This window comes from Anas acuta, chromosome 2 (genome assembly GCF_963932015.1).
Source record: "Anas acuta chromosome 2, bAnaAcu1.1, whole genome shotgun sequence".
Taxonomy (NCBI): Eukaryota; Metazoa; Chordata; class Aves; order Anseriformes; family Anatidae; genus Anas; species Anas acuta.
Window position 1 is genome coordinate 47191077 of NC_088980.1, and position 18623 is coordinate 47209699.

General features: G+C 36.8%; 1 protein-coding gene across 3 annotated transcripts in view; it reads left to right on the forward strand.

Moving 5' to 3' along the window:
- TGFBR1 (transforming growth factor beta receptor 1) overlaps nucleotides 1-18623 on the forward strand; it is a 32491-nt gene that overhangs the window by 5094 nt on the left and 8774 nt on the right. For all 3 annotated transcript variants that reach the window (XM_068674660.1, XM_068674658.1, XM_068674661.1), the window contains exons 2-6: nucleotides 697-948; nucleotides 1344-1586; nucleotides 6804-7034; nucleotides 13224-13391; nucleotides 14379-14535. In XM_068674660.1, coding sequence (XP_068530761.1) covers nucleotides 697-948; nucleotides 1344-1586; nucleotides 6804-7034; nucleotides 13224-13391; nucleotides 14379-14535 — 1051 coding nt within the window. The remainder of the gene's footprint in view (nucleotides 1-696; nucleotides 949-1343; nucleotides 1587-6803; nucleotides 7035-13223; nucleotides 13392-14378; nucleotides 14536-18623) is intronic.

Genomic DNA, 18623 nt, shown 5'->3' on the forward strand with positions numbered 1-18623 from the left:
TGATCTTACATGTGATTAGTCTGCTATATTCCCCGCCCTCAAATTACTAGTTCAGTTGATAGCTTTAGTAAATCAGGAACCTGAGTGTTTTAAAGAGATGTTTTCCTGTATCTTCAAAATAAGTCCAAACCCTATTCTGCTTGTGTGGAAGGAGGTATGTTCTCTGGTTATTTGGGCTCTGTTCAGGGTTTGGATTCTGTTTGTTTTAAATGAGGATTAAGCCTTTATATGCCCCTTCCTCAGCAAAAATAAATAAATATATATATAATTGTAAAACCATCAAGTAATGGCTTTAAAATGACATTACTTGTATTGGTTTTGAAAATAAGATAACTGCATAAGTGCTCTAGAGGATAGTGTTATAAAGTATGTATTTTTTTAGGGTGGAAGACAGTAACAGAACTTCTCTACCTGGAGAAATATCTAAGATAGTAGCCCTTCTCTTTTAATATGTAACTGTATAAGGAAGATGAGTTCAACTCTGCTTTACTGTCTTAAATATGCAGATCTCCTAATTCTGTTGTCACAATAAAAAAACATTGTAATGTTGTTCTTTAGTGTTACAGTCCTGTGTTTATGTAGCCAGAAAGATTATATAGGGCTCAGTTTCTTAAACTTTCATTTTTTCAGTAGTTTACGTTGTTTTACAATTCAGAATGTGTGCCAAGACTAACATTATTTTTTTTCTCCATACAGCATTACAATGTTATTGCCATCTATGTACAAAAGACAACTTTACATGTGTGACAGATGGGCTTTGTTTTACCTCAGTAACACGGACTGCAGACAAAGTCATACACAATAGCATGTGTATAGCAGAAATTGATCTGATTCCCCGAGACAGGCCATTTGTTTGTGCACCGTCCTCCAGAGATGGAGTTATTACTGTGCCTCATTGCTGTGACAAAGACCACTGCAATAAAATAGAACTTCCAATTCCAACACCAGGTAAGAGTTTTTGGCATGTTGGATTATTTTTTTTTTTAAACTTCACAAATTCTGCAAGCATTCCAATTTTGAAGTTGCAGGTGAACTTGAAGGCCTAAAGTACACCTTAGATTTTGCAAATAAAATTTCAAGAGCCTTGGCATAAGACATTAATATCCTGTGTAGGAACGGTAGAGTCAGTTTTGAAGACTTCTGTGCAAGTCAAATAAAAACTGAGTAAGCATATAGTTGCTTTTGTTCACTGTAATGCTTAGTCTTCAAAAATTTACTGTGCAAAAGTTATTAATGAACGTGTTAAAGTAAATTGCACATCACAGAATAACTACATGTAATGTATTTCATAGAGTTACAAAAAGAGAAGAAGTTTTACCATTTCCGTTTCTTTTTACCTTCAGGTCCTACTCCAGGAAAACCAGCTTCTAATCTAGGACCTGTGGAACTGGCAGCTGTTATTGCCGGACCCGTCTGCTTTGTCTGCATTTCACTAATGTTGATTCTATACCTTTGTCATAACCGTACTGTGATTCATCATCGTGTGCCCAGTGAAGAAGATCCCTCGCTAGATCGTCCCTTTATATCAGAAGGAACTACTTTAAAGGATTTAATTTATGATATGACAACTTCAGGCTCTGGGTCAGGTAACGTCATACTTGTAGTAGCGGTTAAACTGTTAAAGAGCTTTGTAAAACATTGATTTTTTTTTTTTTTAATATTGTCAGATCTACTTAAACTTGTAAATGATTAGAATAGGAAGTAGAGAAGATGCTGCTTTTGTGTGGATTTATTTGATATTGAGAAAGATTGTAGTATATGAAAATAAGTGATTTTTAGCTCTAAATTCATGCACACCCGTAGCTATTGGTGTATAAAGAATATTTTAAGTATAAGTTAATATTTTAGCCAGTTCTCTCCTTAGAGAAGATGGTGTGTCAATTGTAAATTGCTGCAGACCATGTCTGAAGAATTTCTATCCCTTGATTTCATAATTTGTATTTATTAATTCCGGCTTCAACAGGTATTCCTCTGGGATGAAGAGGTTATAGTCTGTTTACTGCTTATAGTCTTTGCTATTGTAATCCTAACAGAGTTGCTTATAGGATTGTGGTGGTCTGTCATAGAGATACAGTTTAACAGGCATTGATAGGGGATGATGCATCACACAAAACATTGCAGAAATTAATCAATCTATGGTCCATGTTAAGTTACATATGTTCTATGGGAGTGAGGCACCAGGTTGTGTACAAAAGTAGTTCCCTTCTAACTTCTGTAGATAATCACAGCGCTTTTACAAACCTTTATGTGGCTCCTTTCCCCCACTACTTTAGATCAGAAGTCAGGTCTATGAATATGTAAATTTAGGATTAGTTGTTGATTGACCTTTCCAGTTGTTACTGGGAATATCCCTTCATTTGCATTCTGGCCTTCCTCCCTCTGGTACTTCTGGGAATTTTCATGTTTGAAGATATTCTCTGGAAGTATGCCTTCAAAATAAGTTCTTGATAAGCTGGGAATCACAGAAGAAACATATTCCAGAGTGGTTCAAAGTTATTGAACCATTCGCATCCTTCTCTATTTGCAAATGTTGGGTGGTTTTGGTTGGTTGTTCTTTTGGTGGTGGTGGTGTTTGTTGTTGGATGGGGTATTTTAGGGTTGGGGGGTGAAGTGGGGTGTTTGGAGGTTGAATGGGTAGTTTTTGTTGCTTTTCGTTGTTGTTGTGGGGGTGATGTGATTATCATGGGAGTGGAACAGGAAGTGTTTCAAGTACTTACTGTCAGTGCTATTGGTAGTGTTTATATTTGCTGTGACTTGTGTCAATTGACTAATTTTGAGACAAAATGCTAACTATATAAATTCTCATTCTTTTGTGCCTTAGTACTTGAATGATAATTTCAGCATCCTGATTTTGGTATGGCACATTTAAAAATGAGAGGACTCCTCAGTTATGGAATAAACTGAGAGTAGGGACAGTGATAGGAACAGAGCTGCTAGTGAGAAAGGTTTCTGACATGGTTAAGCACTGAGCTGTATGAATGGTATGCTGCTGGGGAAAGAGGATGCAAGAAACAGGAAATGTACAGAATAGACAACAATCCAAATTTAGTTGTAAGAGCCATAGTTACTCAGCACAAAGCACTTACGTAAGAGTCGCAGCTAAGAAAGTGTTTGGGCTGTTGGCCTAGAATAAATGTTCATGCAGAGGGACCAAAAAACTTGAGCTTGTCAAGTAAAAAAGGGATTCACCTGTTTCTGTGTTACGGTATTGTTTGAAGAGCAGCATATCAAATGAAGTGTACAGAATTCTAAAAATGAGCTTACTGCTGAGATCAGAAGGGAATTAGGATTCATTTTCTGTGGTGATAAATACTAAACTGCTGTTAATTATTTGACTTCTGTTAGTATTTCCTTGTTGTTCCACGAGGAGCAAAAGAAAATAAAGCAAGACCTGAAACAATTACAGGCTTGATGAAAGGAATTCATAAAACTTTCAAAGTAGAAGCTGAGACTTTAGCAGAGGGCTCTAAGAGAAGGATTTCAGAGTCTTTTGGAGCTGAGAATGATTTTCAGATCATCATGCAAATCTCGGAAATAACTACAGATTGTATAGATGGATTGGGATGCCCCACTGCAATGCTATAACTTGCAAGTGACAAAGCAACTTTCCTGCAAGGAAACAGGAAGGGTCATATGAAATGGGAGAGAAATTTCTGTCAGTGATAGATGAGTTCAAGTATGTATTTAAATGAGTTTGAAAACCAGAGGATCATAAAATCAATGTTGATCTGAGTCAGTTCAACTAGATGTAAAACGACTAAAAGTTATCTGCAATTCATAGAGGTTTGAAGAGAATTAAATTCTCCCAGTTCATAGGTTTTTGGGTTGCCTTTCAGGGAAGGTCTTTTGGGGAGAGACTTATCCAGGTACATTCTGCACTGTAGACCAAATGTTTGAGAATATGAACAAAAACCTGATAGAGCAAGTCCAGAGGAGTTGCTCTAACAAAGCTCTCCTACAAAGGCTGAGAGAGTTGGGATTGTTCAGCCTAGGGGTGTGAAGGTTCTAGCGAGATTTTATAGCAGCCTTCCAGTACGTAATGTGGGCCTACAGGAAAGATGGGGAGAGACTTTATCAGGGAGCATAGCAATAGATAATTTCTAAAAAGTAAAAGAGGGTGGATTTAGACTAGATGCACAGCAAAGAACTTCTTCATTGTATGTGGTCAAGCACTAGAAGAGGTTGCCTAGACAAGTTGTGGATGCCCCATCCCTGGAAGTGTTCAAGGCCAAGTTGGATGGGGCTTTGAGTAACCTGGTCTGGTGGGAGGTGTCCCTGCCCATGGCTGAGGTGTTGGGACTGGGTGATCTTTAAGATTCCTTTCAGCTCAAACTGTTCTGTGATTCAGAACCAAAGTTACAGCAGCTGATTTTGTTGACTGCCTTTAGTGCCTTAAAACTTAATTTCCTGAATGCAGAATTTACTAATCCAAATCAGGCAAAAACTTCTTATACAGTGTAAAGTCATTGGTCCTAATTAATCAGAGCACAGTTAAGATGTGGAAAGGAAAAAAGCTCTTCTCTTAAACTCTAAGAAAGCTTGAGGATACTTGGATATAAAGTATGAAGATGATGGATGCTTCATGGATAAATTGGATGACCATGCTTGAATATAAGATGACCTGTTGTTGAATTCAACGTGAGCTTGAATTTTTCTCATACTCCTGATTAGCTAACTGATTCTGATCTTCATGCACAGTTGAAAAGGAGCCGTACTTGAGCTTAAAAAAAAAAAAAAAAAAAAAAAGATCTTGAAGTACACTTGTGTCCAGGGTCCAGGGTGTATGTCACAAAGGCTAACATTATAGCCATCTGTAGCAAGTTACTTTTCAGGCATTCTGGTTTACAGTAATAGAGTTGCCCAAATTCCTGGTGATACATGGCTGCATTTCATCTGTAGCAAAAAGTGGAGAGTGCTCAGTTGAAACAGTGTCTGTGAGGTAAATAATTCTTACTGACTTAAGATAATTATGGATTCCAGCCTTCCAATATTGTTTCTGACAGCAGCAGTAGTAAAAGAAAGCACAATTGGAAAAAAAAAAAAAAAGAGAGAGACAAATGAATTATGTAAATATTGTAAAAACAAGTATAGAAGCAAGGTGGATTAAGCTTTGTATCTGTTTTGAGGTTAGCTGATATCCTTGGACATCTTTTTTATACAAGAAGTGTCATCCATAAATGGCTCACCATGTTGAAAGCAGCGCACCTCAAACTGTAGATAAACAATTTTTGGAAGCAGCTATAGAAAAAATAGTAGGTACATCACAACTTTCAAGTATAGAAGATCAACTTCAAATAGAAGTTTGTGTAAGGATTTTGCAGTAGCACTGAAGTGCTAAGAAAGAAACCTCTTCTGGTTGACAGAGTCAAATTTCACATTTTTAGAAATTAGTTTGGTCCTGTGGTTATTCTAGGTTGGTTTTTCTGCATTTCAAAAATTTGTCCATAAAGAATGCAAATTAGGCTTCACAGATAAGCATGTACAGTTTGAGCAGACAACACAGTTGACCTGAGGTCAGCTATTGCAACAGAAGTTTTGTGGGTTTTTTTCTTAGCAAATAATCATTGCAAGTCCTGAAAATATTTAAATCTTTAGTATATCAATTTTCCCCATCATTTCTTCATGTAGAATTACGCATATTTTCAGCGCAGAACATGCAGAAAATTCCTCTAAATCTGAAACTCTCAATGAGCTCCTCTGAACACAGCAGTGTTTTAATTTACATTGCTCAAAGACTCAATGCTGTTGAGCAGATCAGATGTCTTTCTAGTACTGTTATTTGCAAAGAATGTCCAGAGATGGACAGGAAATAGTTATTTAAGCTTTTAGTTGTGATACATTTTCTGCAGCTTAAGGAAATGCAGATGTTCTATCAGCTGTTGGAACAGCAGTTACAGAGCAAAAGATTTTCAAGTGTTTAAGTGAAATAATACAATATCAAAAGACCTCATTGTGAGCAGATGACTTGGCTGATACATTCACCCTGTAATGCAGTATCACTGCAGAATTCAACAAGCCTTTTAGTTACAACAAAAACCTACCCTTGGGGGATACCAGTGCTTCTTGTTTGTTGTGTAAGTTTATGGAAGCATGTTATGAGGTGCTGTGATTTGGATGCTTGTAGATATTCTGGAGCTGTAAAACCTGCATGAATGTGAGCAGTTTTCTCATGTATAATGCTAGTGAAGTGCACAAGTGTGGCCTGTGAAACAGGAAGATAGTGTTAAAAGAATGTTTTTCTATGTTACAGAGGCTTGGGAGTACTAACAGGCTGCTCATGTACTTGGGTATCAGCATGAATGACAGTGTTGCTGATAAGCATGGTTTAACTTTGTCTTAGAAATGGACCAAGTCTCACCTAGCAAGAAGTCAAGTAAATGGATTAGTAGAAAAGGTGCTCTTGAGCTGCTTTGTCAAGAGAGTTATGATCTTTAACAACAACAACAAAAAAAAACTTAATCTGATTGTTCCATGGTTTGTTTCTTATGTTTGGTTAATATTCGTGGTGTTGTCCCCTCCCTCCTCCCCTCCCCCCCCCTCCCTCCCCCCCCCGCAAGTTTAAATAGAAAGGAAATTCGTATGTTACTTTTAAAAGCTGTAGAGGCAGTTTGCAGCATAATATATTTCAATATTTGTATTGTTGGCGTTTAAAACTGCAGACGGCATCTTATCAATGTACTTATTACCAGTCTCCAACAAGTTGTCAAACTCTTATGAGTCTGCATTCTAAGAGAAACATCTTAATGGAAAATAGATCCGAAGTACTTACTTTGTTTAAGGTTAATATTAAATCTTCTTTTCAGGTTTACCTTTACTTGTGCAAAGAACAATTGCAAGAACTATAGTACTTCAAGAAAGCATTGGTAAGGGTCGCTTTGGAGAAGTATGGCGAGGGAAATGGAGAGGAGAAGAAGTTGCAGTGAAGATCTTCTCTTCAAGAGAAGAACGTTCATGGTTTCGAGAGGCAGAAATTTATCAAACAGTTATGCTACGACATGAAAACATTCTCGGATTTATAGCTGCAGACAATAAAGGTTAGTAATACTGTGAATTAATTTTGCTTTTTGTATTCTGCATCAGAAAAGATGGTAATTTTAAAATCTGTTTTGCAAACATCCAGTTAAGAACAGGAAGAAAATAATATTTGAACATCTGGTGTTTCGTCAAGTTTAATTAAAAAAGTACTTTTTTTCTGGAAAACATGTTTAAATCTTTTAAATAGCTATAATTCAAAAAGATTATGTATTTAATGAGGTGTAATTTCCACAAACAAGTTAAAATGTTAACTGAACTCGATATCAAAAAGTAGCTGCATTATCCAATCAGCCTGCAAGTTTGCTGAATACCTTTACTTTCCTAATAGCCTAACAAGATAGACGTGTGGGACCAAGAGAAATAACGTCTAATCTGGTAATCCTAATATAATGAAGGAGGTAGAGAATTCATTTTTCAGTCTGAGATATGAGAAGTTTTACATTTAGCAGTTCAATTAGAAAAGAAGCTGTAAAAAAGCGATTAATAGTTTGTTCCTAGTATTAAAAACCTGTACCTATCTCCTGTTGTTGGAGTATACAAGTAGAATTCTCTTTAATTATCAATAGACCAATTTCAAGTGTCTATTTCTCTATGAACATGTTGAATTGGAACAGAACCCAAAAGTTTGTGTGAAACACTCCCCTTCTCTAAGGAACAGTTAGCTACAGTTAAATTGTTCCTAACATGTTTAACATGTTTGTCTCCAAGAGCTTGGATATCCACAGCATACTAAGCAACTTGTTCCAGCCATGTAGTATGCTTACCATGAGAAACTTAGTCTTAATATCCAATACAACTTTAGATGTGACAGTAAGAACAGGTGTGAAAGCATGAGTTTGTTGTGATGGACCTACTGGAATATCTGGAATCTGCACCTTAAATGAATACATTCATTGTATTAAAGATGCTAATGAAAACGCCCCTCTGCAGAAGTTACAAGCACTATTTCAGTTAGAAGTGCCATGGATATATCACACTATCTTAGCTGTAACTTTCAAGAAAATCAGTCTGTGGTTAAGCATAGCAGTCTCCCATTTTGCCTCAAACCCATAGTTTGTCCCAAAACTACACTTGACTGCTGTGCACAGGGGGTATGAGGAAGTTACCCTAAACTAGTGGGCTCCTAAAATAATTCTGTAATTGCTGGCTCAGATTCGAGATGCAGTACAGTGGATTTGCATTTAACTTGAACATCTCTTGGTTCCCTGCAGTACACTATAATGTGATGTAAAAAACAGTGTTTTTTTTTTTGTTTCTGTTGTTAATATGCTGGACTTAAATTGGGGAAGAAATCCTTTGTTAAAAGTTCATGTTGTTATTTGAGGCTCTCTTGTTCTCTTGAGAACTAGTTTGTAATCAGTTTACAAGAAAAGGATGAAGACATGTTTTGAAAATGCTGTAACTTTTTATTCTGTCTATTTCTCCAATGGTGTTACTATCTAATCAGGTGGGAAAAGCTTTTTTCACAGGAGCTTACTGCTGGTTTATTTCACCTACCAATGCAGAATTCTCAGGATAGCCTTCTGCATCCTCATAGCAAGGAAATCCGTACACACCATTATCCCCCTAGATTAAGGATTCAGAAGTCCTGAATATCAAAAGGAGGTTAATATGTCAACTGTACTTTAGAATAGTTGGAGCCCCCTGTGTACCATTAAATGGGGTAGCACATAGGGACCATTAAGGAGGTAGTTCTTTCACTTTCCCAGGTATGCTATCATCATACTTTAGAAGGAACAAGTGTATCACGTTACAGCTTTAGAGAGACAGTAGGCTTAAAAATGCCCATTAATGGTCTTTCGTTATAGATGCTAGTGTTTCCTGCTAAGTGCTTACTAGGTGCCAGAAGCAAGATGAAATACTACTTTGCAGTGGTAATAGCTGTGAAGGATTTGCATCCGTTTCCCCATAGGGCAGGAGAAATGTTGAATGCATTCGGGAGTTGGTACAGCCTAGCTGGAACACATGAAGTCATTCACCAGGAACCTGATGATGTGTGATGATGTGTTACCTTGCAAAGGTAACTAAAAAGATACAGCAGTACAGGGAATTCCTTGTGCAATACCAGTTCATAGCTTGCTAAAAGTTTCAGTAATGCATAGAGATTAATTTCTCAGGAGTAGGTTTTCCTGTGTCCATTATGAGTGCTGAAGACTTGTTTCTCTTTCGTTGCATGTAGTGGTGTAAAAGTTGGCCAGTTTGATGCTGCAATTTTCTCTGCTAATAAAAGCATTAATAAGGTCTCTCTTCTTAACACCAAATGTATTTTTCACAACTTTTGGGAACTCTTTGGCTGACAATTGTATCTGTAAAACTGTAATCTATACAAGCACAGATCCGCTAAATCAGTGAAATTCAGCTCAGACAGTTGAGTCAGTTTGACCGTCAACTCATCAACCATCACTCCTCATTTTACACTATTTAGGCATTCCATGTGCCATAATGTTCCTCTCCCTGTTTGCCTACATTTGTTCAGAAGGCTGCAGGACCTGGTCCTATTATCTGCTTTCCCGTCTGAAGATTTACTGGGAAATATGTGCTGCTGTTAAGCCAACTTGAAGGCTGAAAAGCAATAAAAGTTTTTGTCTGCAGTCTCGTTCTGTCTGGCTAGAACATTTATGTTCTGGTTAGCTCTTTACCTAGCCAGGAGTTACGTGCTAACTTTCAAACACTGCCAGGTCAGAGAAATTGCTTTCTGGGCCATGTGTTGTCTTCTTTTGAACTACCTAAGCAGGTAGTTTAGTTTGGGGCTTGGGTATTTTTTGCTTGATATCCAATGCTAAAGTGTGTTAAGTACCTACAGTATTTTACAAGCAATGGCAGCAACCTCTGTTCACAGTACTAATTACTTCCCTGGGTTCAACTGTCTGTAACCATAACTCTATAGTCACATTTTGAGTAAGGTGAAATCTTATACTGTATACTTTTATGTAAAATTATGCGTTAAAATAATATGACTTTTCTGTTCCTTCCCCTTTGTTCAGTCAGACTACCTTATATGTTAAGTAGATCCCTAAGAATGTTAGGCAATATATTGCAGAGAAATTGCTTCCTCTTGAGAGAAGTAATGTTTGTGTTTATTCTGTTTGAGCTGTGATACTAGCCTGAGAGGAAGGCATTCGACAGGAAGGTCTTGCTAATCTACACAACTCAAGTGTTTTACATTAATTTAATCAGATGATTATCTATATGATAATCAAGCTTTTACACATTTTAAAAAAAGAAAAAGCTGAAGTTCTCTTCCAGCTCCAATGGTCTTATCCCAGCAACTGCCTGAATATCTTATTTCTAGGAGTCTTACAGTTAAGGATTCCACTGTAACTGATCTTACCACTATTCATTTTCCTCATTTTTTTTCCTTAAATTATCTGCATGCCAAGAAAGGTTAGTTTCAAAGTACAGAGTAGGATACATTTTACTATGTGATACTAGAGAAATATGCAATTAGGCAGTTCTTAAACTTTAAGCTTCATTTAAATATTCAACTTGGAGCATAAATCTTGGGTTCAAAGTTACCAGACAATACTGTCGGACTTCAAAACCTAGTTTAGCTTTAAGACAAGCATACATGTGTCCAAATTTTTGTTGTAAGAGTAACAACTTGAAAAATAATTTAGTAATGATGTGAAAAATGCTTTAGTGAATTCAATCAGTGAATTCAATTTTAGTTGAAACTTCATTACATAGATTTGCTAAGGTAATTGTAATGAATTCTGCTCTCCAGAGGGAGCTTGTCTAAAATGAACATTGCTTGGAATTCACTAATGTTTTTTCACATCCTGTAACCAGTGCTCTAACAATAAATCTGAATGTTTCACAAGTCTAACAAAATAAGAAAATTCTGAAGAGAGAAATAAACTTCTTGCTTTAGAGTTATTTTGATGGTCTGAAAATATTGTTTATCATAGATGGATTAAATAACTATAATTAAGCACTTTTAAATTGGTTGGTTTTTTTTGAAGATACCTAGTTTCTTGTAATATTTTTGAACATTTTGAAATTGCATGAGACTCTTGATTAAACTGTGTTTGCTAAATTAGATTACCTTGTCTTGGAAAGCTGTTCTACTGCATATAATTATAACTGTGTATAATTACTTTTTCATACCTGATGATGCAAATGCAGTGGTTGAAAACTTCACAGCAGATGCTGTTTACTGCAAAACCAAAATATTCAAGTCACTAGTAATTAACCACATTATCAACAGTATAAGAAGACTTTAAGTTCATAGCTTGGGTTCTGCTTATACCACTGAATAAATACGTGTATAGTTGGTCAAATTTAATAAGGTGGAGATATTGTAGTAGGTTCCATCTAATAGCTGAACAGTGATGTAATTATTGCTGCATTTCAGATTGTCTGTAAATAATATTTGTGTAAGCTTGGATGTAAGACCATGGCTTGTTTAAATTCTTGTTTGGTATCCACAAACAATACATAATGCAAAAAATCATCATTTTTCGGAAAGGGTAGTGATACAAGCTTTATTTTTTCTTCTTTGGAAAAAAGATAAAAAAAAAAAAAAAACTAAATATTAAAATTTGAAGGTAAATAATAAAGTTGTACATAAGGAAATAGAGTGATCTATAATTAGTAGTGTGTTCTCTTCTTAGAAACTTAGAGTTCAGAAGTAAAAAATTTTATGCATAGACAATATAATCTTGTTTCAAAGCCATGATAATGCTTCAGAAACTGTCTAATGTCTTTGAAAGATCTATTTAAATGCCATAGGTCAGTACACAGCTTAAAATAAATTGTTTTGGTATCTCTGCCTGAAACAGTGCCTGGGCTTTAACACTATACACATACCTGTTGTTTGATCCTGTATTTGACTTCTCATGTTTCATATGAATAGGACTTCTCATTGTGTGTTAAAACTAGACAACAATAAATAGAGAAGTTAGCAGTGTGGGGATATAACTGATGAAGCATTGAAGAATTGCTTCTGTGGATATGTTTTAAGAGTCTTCCCACTGCAGTAGCAGCTTTCCAACAGTGTTTTACAGTCAGGGCATTTGCTTTCTTTCATCTGTTTAAACAAAACCTAGTTGAGACTGAGTTGTGAATGTACAGAGTCAGTATTCTTTCTATTGTAAGAATTGGTTGAATGTAGATTAGACTTCTGTTTTCCTACTCTGAAGTGTTCTGCTGATTCTTATTACTACTTATTACCTTTTTCTTTAATGGTAACTCTAGCCTCCATACAAATGTCCAAGTAGAAGAGATTCTTTAAAGTCTTCCCTGCCAGCCACAGGTGCTTGAGTAAATACAGCATTTCTTGATCTGTAGATCGTTGTGTGCTTATGTGATGTTTCTGAGCTACATGTACTTATGAGGGGATTGAAGGAAAAGCAAAAGAAATATAAGACCCTCCAATTTGGAAACTAGACTTTCCAGTTTGTTCATCAGTATGTTCATGATAGGAACTAATTTCTGAATTCACTTCTTCCTATTCTTCAGATTTAGTTCTTCATATATTTAGCTTATGCTGTTTTCTCACTTGTTGTTAGAGAATGGCTGTATAATCCAGGATAGAAAGTCCAACAGAAATTGTTAAAGAATAGTTATCCCATAGAAAGAGATTAAAGGCTTTTCTACAAAGTAGCTGTAAAAACACTTGTTGGATCTACCATTGGAGTTGCTTTTATTAGGTTTTCTGATTGTTTTGTTTGTTTGTATTTTTATGTTGTATCTTTCAGTAGCCTCAACTTCAAGATATTTTGTGTCCATTGTTTTAATAATTTGAACAATTTAGCTGTTGCATCTCACTTGTATGTCTTCAGATATTTGTAAATGTATTACAACCTGTCTGGCTCACAGTTCAGATACTGGTGGTGTTAGTTTTGCATTATGTATTCAGCATTGTTCCCCAAGCAGAAGAGTTAGGGGAAGGCAGGGTCTGACTAAATAACCTGAATAACTATTCACCAATAATGTCACCTATGAACAATAGTGGCGTTAGCTTTCCGCGGTTTGTCTTTTAGTTTAAATAAAAGAATATTCCCTAAACTGTTCAGATTGCACATTGGTAGGCCCAGCCCTTACGGTGGCATTTAAGTGTTAAAGAGACAGAAGTAAAGACTTAAAGTCCAATTGGCTGAGGTTGCAAAACAGTTTGTAACTTGTAAGCATTGTATAAAACTGGTATGTATGGGGTATGCGGTATTCATGCCAATGTTGTTTTGCAGACAACGGTACGTGGACTCAGCTGTGGTTGGTGTCAGACTATCATGAACATGGGTCGCTCTTTGATTACCTGAACAGGTATACAGTAACTGTGGAAGGAATGATAAAACTAGCTTTATCCACTGCCAGTGGCCTTGCTCATCTTCACATGGAAATTGTGGGCACACAAGGTAATCTTACAATTGTTCAGTTTGTCCAGTGGATGATACTAGATTTTTTTTAAATAGCACATACATGTTTTTCTACTGTAATTCTCTTCTTAATTAGAACATCAGACTCTTCTAGGGTGTAGCTGCTTTGCACACAGCTGCTTGTTTTTGTGATGAAAAGGCATCTGAACACAGCACTGATAGCGAGGTTAATCTTTTGAGGAGCTGAGTGAATTGAAAAATGTCAGTCTGTGATAAGTTCTGAACTAATATAAGTTCTTAATATAATATAGACTGATACTGTTTCAGTATCAGTTTCTACTGAGGACAATATGAAAATAAGTTTTCTCCCACTACTAAACAAATACATGGTAAACTTCCAAAAATATGATTTATACTATTAGGCTTTTCCCTTTCTCCTCAATTGCCATGCCCTTTCCCTCAACCGTAACCCCCAGCCCCATTCTTTTACATGCTAAAATGGTTGCTCTTCTGTTATTAAAGCAGAACACTTTTTGCTTTTCTTCCAAAGCTTGAAAACAAAACAGTCATAAACTCCCCTACAGTTAAAAAGTATGTGAAGTTTCTAGTAGTCTTGACACATTTTGTATCTCCTTAACTGATGATCTGCTGAGGGATTCTGGGGGTTTGGGTTTTTTTATCTTCCTTTCTGTGGTATATCCAGGTCACAATGATGTAATAATCATTCATACGAAACATCTATAGCGCCTGTCATATCTCCCTAACTTTGATTTGTGACAACGTTGTGGGTTTGTTTCCAGAGATAGTAAAAGTATTTTGCCAGCAAGTAGTATTCGTGTACATACATGGAGCAAGACACTCTTCTGGGTAACCAGCTATTCCACAATGAATGATTTCAAGAGTTACCTTGATGAGCCCAAAGTGGTGGAACGGGAAGGGATTCCTTAACCTCAGTCTGCATCAGATTCGCAATACCAGCAATTGTCTTTTTACAGATGTGTCATTACTATTTTTTTTTCTTCACAGGCAAACCAGCGATTGCCCACAGAGATTTGAAATCAAAAAACATATTGGTAAAAAAGAATGGAACGTGCTGCATTGCAGACCTAGGATTGGCAGTTAGGCATGATTCAGCTACAGACACAATTGATATTGCCCCCAACCACAGAGTAGGAACAAAAAGGTAAAAATTATTAGTATGATGTATTAGGTGATTTTTAGAATTAAATGCTTTGCTTTCTTTTTTTTTTTTTTTTTCATTTAGAGGATTTTTCTAGCTACAAATATAATTATCAAAAAATGTCAATAATGGCAGGTAGAGTTCTGTGGCCCTTTCTTCCAGCTAGTGATTTGGTTAGACTGTACTGAAAGCGCATGCCGAACATTGGGTTTTATTAGTGGAATTTGAAAAATGTCAAAAATGTGCAAATTGTAGTAGGGCAGAAGTGTACGTTAAAAACAACTAGGAGACTTCATGAATAGTGATTGTAGAGACTTCATTTGCTATATCTTATTCTTTCTGCTTTGTTGCATGGAATTATTGCCTGCAGCACAGTCTGGTGACGTAAGACAGGATATTGACAGTGAAAGTAAAAAGCTGGGTTTTTTGTTTTAGTTTGAAGCCTATGTGATAGAACAAAGTGCAGAGTTGCAAATGTGGGCTTTTGTGGAAATATATTCTTTAGAGAAGTACAAGAGCTTAAAAAGGTAGTTGTCTGTCATCAACTGCATAAATAGTTATCAATGGGTGAGTGAGGATGCTCCCTTTTATTTTAAAGGCCTACCTCTGAATTTGGAAATAAGAATTTTTCTCATTCTCAGAAGAACTCCTGAGAGCTGGTTCATAGCACTTCTTTATAGCTTCTGTGTTTAGTCAGTGATCCTACTTGTACTAAAATTTCTGTTGCTGAGAAATGTGTGGAAGTCCTGTGGTCCAGGGTTGTGCAAGATTAACTTTTGCATATGCCCTAACTGCAGTGGAGAAAATCCTGTGTTAATGTTGCCTGTTCCCCAATCCTCACATTGAAAAATGTTTTTCTTTCTTTTGACATCTCTTTAGTGAGTGATACTGCACATGTGTATGTGTGAATGGGATGTTACAATGAACTAGGGTATAGCTTTAGTTGTGGCTTTTGGGGGAGAAAAATGGGGTTTAGTGAACAAGGCTTTTTGCATTTGTATTGAAAATTGTTTTACTGACAATTATATTGCTGAGATTACTTTGTTCTAAAGTTCTGCTATTCTTCTTCTGTTACCCACTTTTTAAAAACTACACAAACAGATGAGACTTACGAATTTTTACTAGATGAGAAAATACTGGGCATTATTCCTTCTCAAGTCTCCACTAATCATTGCCTCATGCTTCTTCACAAGGGTGAAGGTGTACCAACTCTCTTACTGCAGTGGGCAGCAGCAGGACTAAGTCCACTGCCCACTTCAGACATTAGTCACTTTTACTTCTCTGAAAATTGTTCATTCTCATAAAAGGCTGGTCCCTTCTTCCTCCCTCTTGTGTATTCTTAGGTAAGTAACTCTGCATCTTTGCTTATTTTTCCATAATGAAGCTCAGCTTTAATCTGTTCAATGACAATTTTGTTCCCATTGATGGGTACCACTGTTGGTATCTCTTCTGCGCGTGAAAGCTCTGTATGCAAGTTCAGAGAGGCTTGACTAAGCTCATGTTTTTCCAGTGATTGTCTACAGTAAAACATGGTCTAGGGAGCAAGCAAGACTCATTTTCAGGTGAGTGCTCTAGCTACTGATTGGACTGATTCTTCTCTCTGGCTGAACGAATCTTTATTTCTGCTTAGAGACTTAGCTTCATCAGGGGATGTGAAATGTGTGCTTTTTGCAGTATAGCATAAAGCAGGGAATGTGAGCTTTAAACTGAGGAGGAAATAAAATCCCACCCTCCCTTTTAAACAAGCGTAACCCAGCTGTTTCTTCTGGTAGTTGAAACTGGCTGTGTTTAATCTGGAGAAGCAGTTCAGTTGTAAATTATACCTTAGCATGGGCGATCTTCTGCAGTTTACCTAACCCCAGCATGAGTGGAATTCTAGCTGTGCTTGAGAACAGGTGTGGTGAAGAGAAATGTCATGTTCAACATGTTTTGGGGTCCTATTCCACTCCCTGTTAGCTTTCATAGAATTTGTAGAAATGAATACAGAGCTGTCAGACTGAGTGTGACAAGAGGAAAACCAGCAAGCTCTCAAAGCTTGCCAAGGCTGTGTTCAGCATTGTTTGTAAACTCCTTTGTAGACCAATCATTCCATTCTTGGAGGATATTGACCTGCAGACCTTGTTCAGAAGGTCAAAATTAGTCCGTGTAGAATAGTTCTCTTCAGAACCTGAAATACTGTGTCAGTGAAAAGTGCGTTTACAATATGAAAGTTGACAAGGAAATGCATTTTTCTCTGTTTTGTCTAATACCCATGAAACGCTAGCTAAGTGATCTACTTGTCTTTTGCCTCCAGCAATAATCTTAGTCAGTCACCGTTTTGAGTTGCTAGTGAAGCCAAAACCAATCTTAATTGCATTGGTGGAAGGTCATACAAAGTCAGTTTGCCTATAAATTCAGTGGAAGGCACATTTTGGGGAGGGAGGTGGTTGGCGTTTTTTTTGGATGGTTGGCTGCTGTTGTGTTTGTTTGTTCATTTGTTTGTTTTTTTTTCCCTCTCCTTTGAGGGTTTGAATTCAGCTTCATTACTACAGTCAGACCTCTTTTATTTTTTTCTGATAAAACCGTTGTGCTTAGGATGACTTACAGAAATGTAGACAGTCTCCTTTTACTGTTTATATAAGCAATTACGACTTACAGACTTGCAGCATGATTGGGGTTTTTGGCTTATGCTTTTTCCCTTCTGCTTCTGGCTCCATCACTCTTCTTGTCCCTGTGTGATCTTGAGATGGATGAGAGATTTTTTTCTTCTAGACCTAAAGCTGATCACTATATTGTCAAGTACATGAAGTAGCATAAGAACAAATTCCAATATATGTATGCAAAGTCCTTGCAGAGATAAGGAAAACACACACAACCGTCTTGCGTGCTTCTTGATTAAAAAGTTTTTGATACAGGTGGCCTAGAATAGTTTCAGTCTTGTCCATGTCAAGAACTGACACATTAAGACTGCCTTTCTTTCAGTAAATACTGTTAAGGTAAACCATATGTACTTCTTCAGGCAATTGTCCTCCTCAGCTTGTGTTATCACATGTGGGCAATTCATATGCCTATACAGTGCTTAGGAGAATTCTCTCATCAGCAATCCTTACTGAAATTCTGGACTACTCTAACAAGTATTTGCTCTCTAGTTGATAGCCCTTGCTTCTTTGTATGTCACTTTCATAGGATACAGTAATGCTGAGACAATAAGCTGACTCTTTATTCCTGAAGATATCATGATGTTTATTCTAAGCAGTCAGTCTTGTCTGCTGCCTGGAGCTAGAAGGAGTTAAAAACAGTTCTAGTAAGACTTTTCAGTAGTATTTAGGACTTTGTTGTACTACATTGATTGGATAAAATTGTGCACAAGCTTCTATGATAGTCTCAGAGATTGATCTGTTGGCTGATACTGTATTCCACTACAGTAATCTATGCTTGTTGCTTTTTTGCCAATTAATGGTGCTGTTTTCCAGAGCCCTGGTGTCATTTGCTTACCTTCTTCAGTAATACACCAGGTTGAGATTGACAAGGCAATGATGTGGAAAAACACACTAGAGTCTGCTAGATGTTACATATTGGATTTAGCTGCAAGAGCTATACAAGATTGAGAAAGCGATATTGCAACTTCTGACTGATAAATACTATTCACATTCTTTCTAGCAGCCTGTGGAAGTGCTGCTGTCACTAACTCAGTGAGTTCTGCACTGACATAGTACTTAATTTGTTTGGATATCATGACTAGTTTTCAGTCTCTCTCAATCGAAAGGCTACAATAGATTTTCTGTTGTAGGGAATGTTGAAGGTCAACTCAGCACAGTTGTTAGAGCATGTAACCTGAATTGGATTTACTATTCAAGGAAAAAAAAAAAAAAAGCCTGACATGTTCAAGAAATGTGTGTTGGTTGATGACAGGACATACTGAGTGTATTATGAAGAATCAGTTACCTCAAGGTAGGGAAGCCTTTGTTTCCAAGGAACACTTAACAGTGCTGCCTTTTTTAACTAGATGCCGTATGTGTTCAGGGCTTTGACTTGTTAGGGGGATGTTTTAAGTGGCTCTCACTCCAGTCCCCCAGTAGCTGGTTCCTGTGAGCATGTGACTGTGGGCCCTG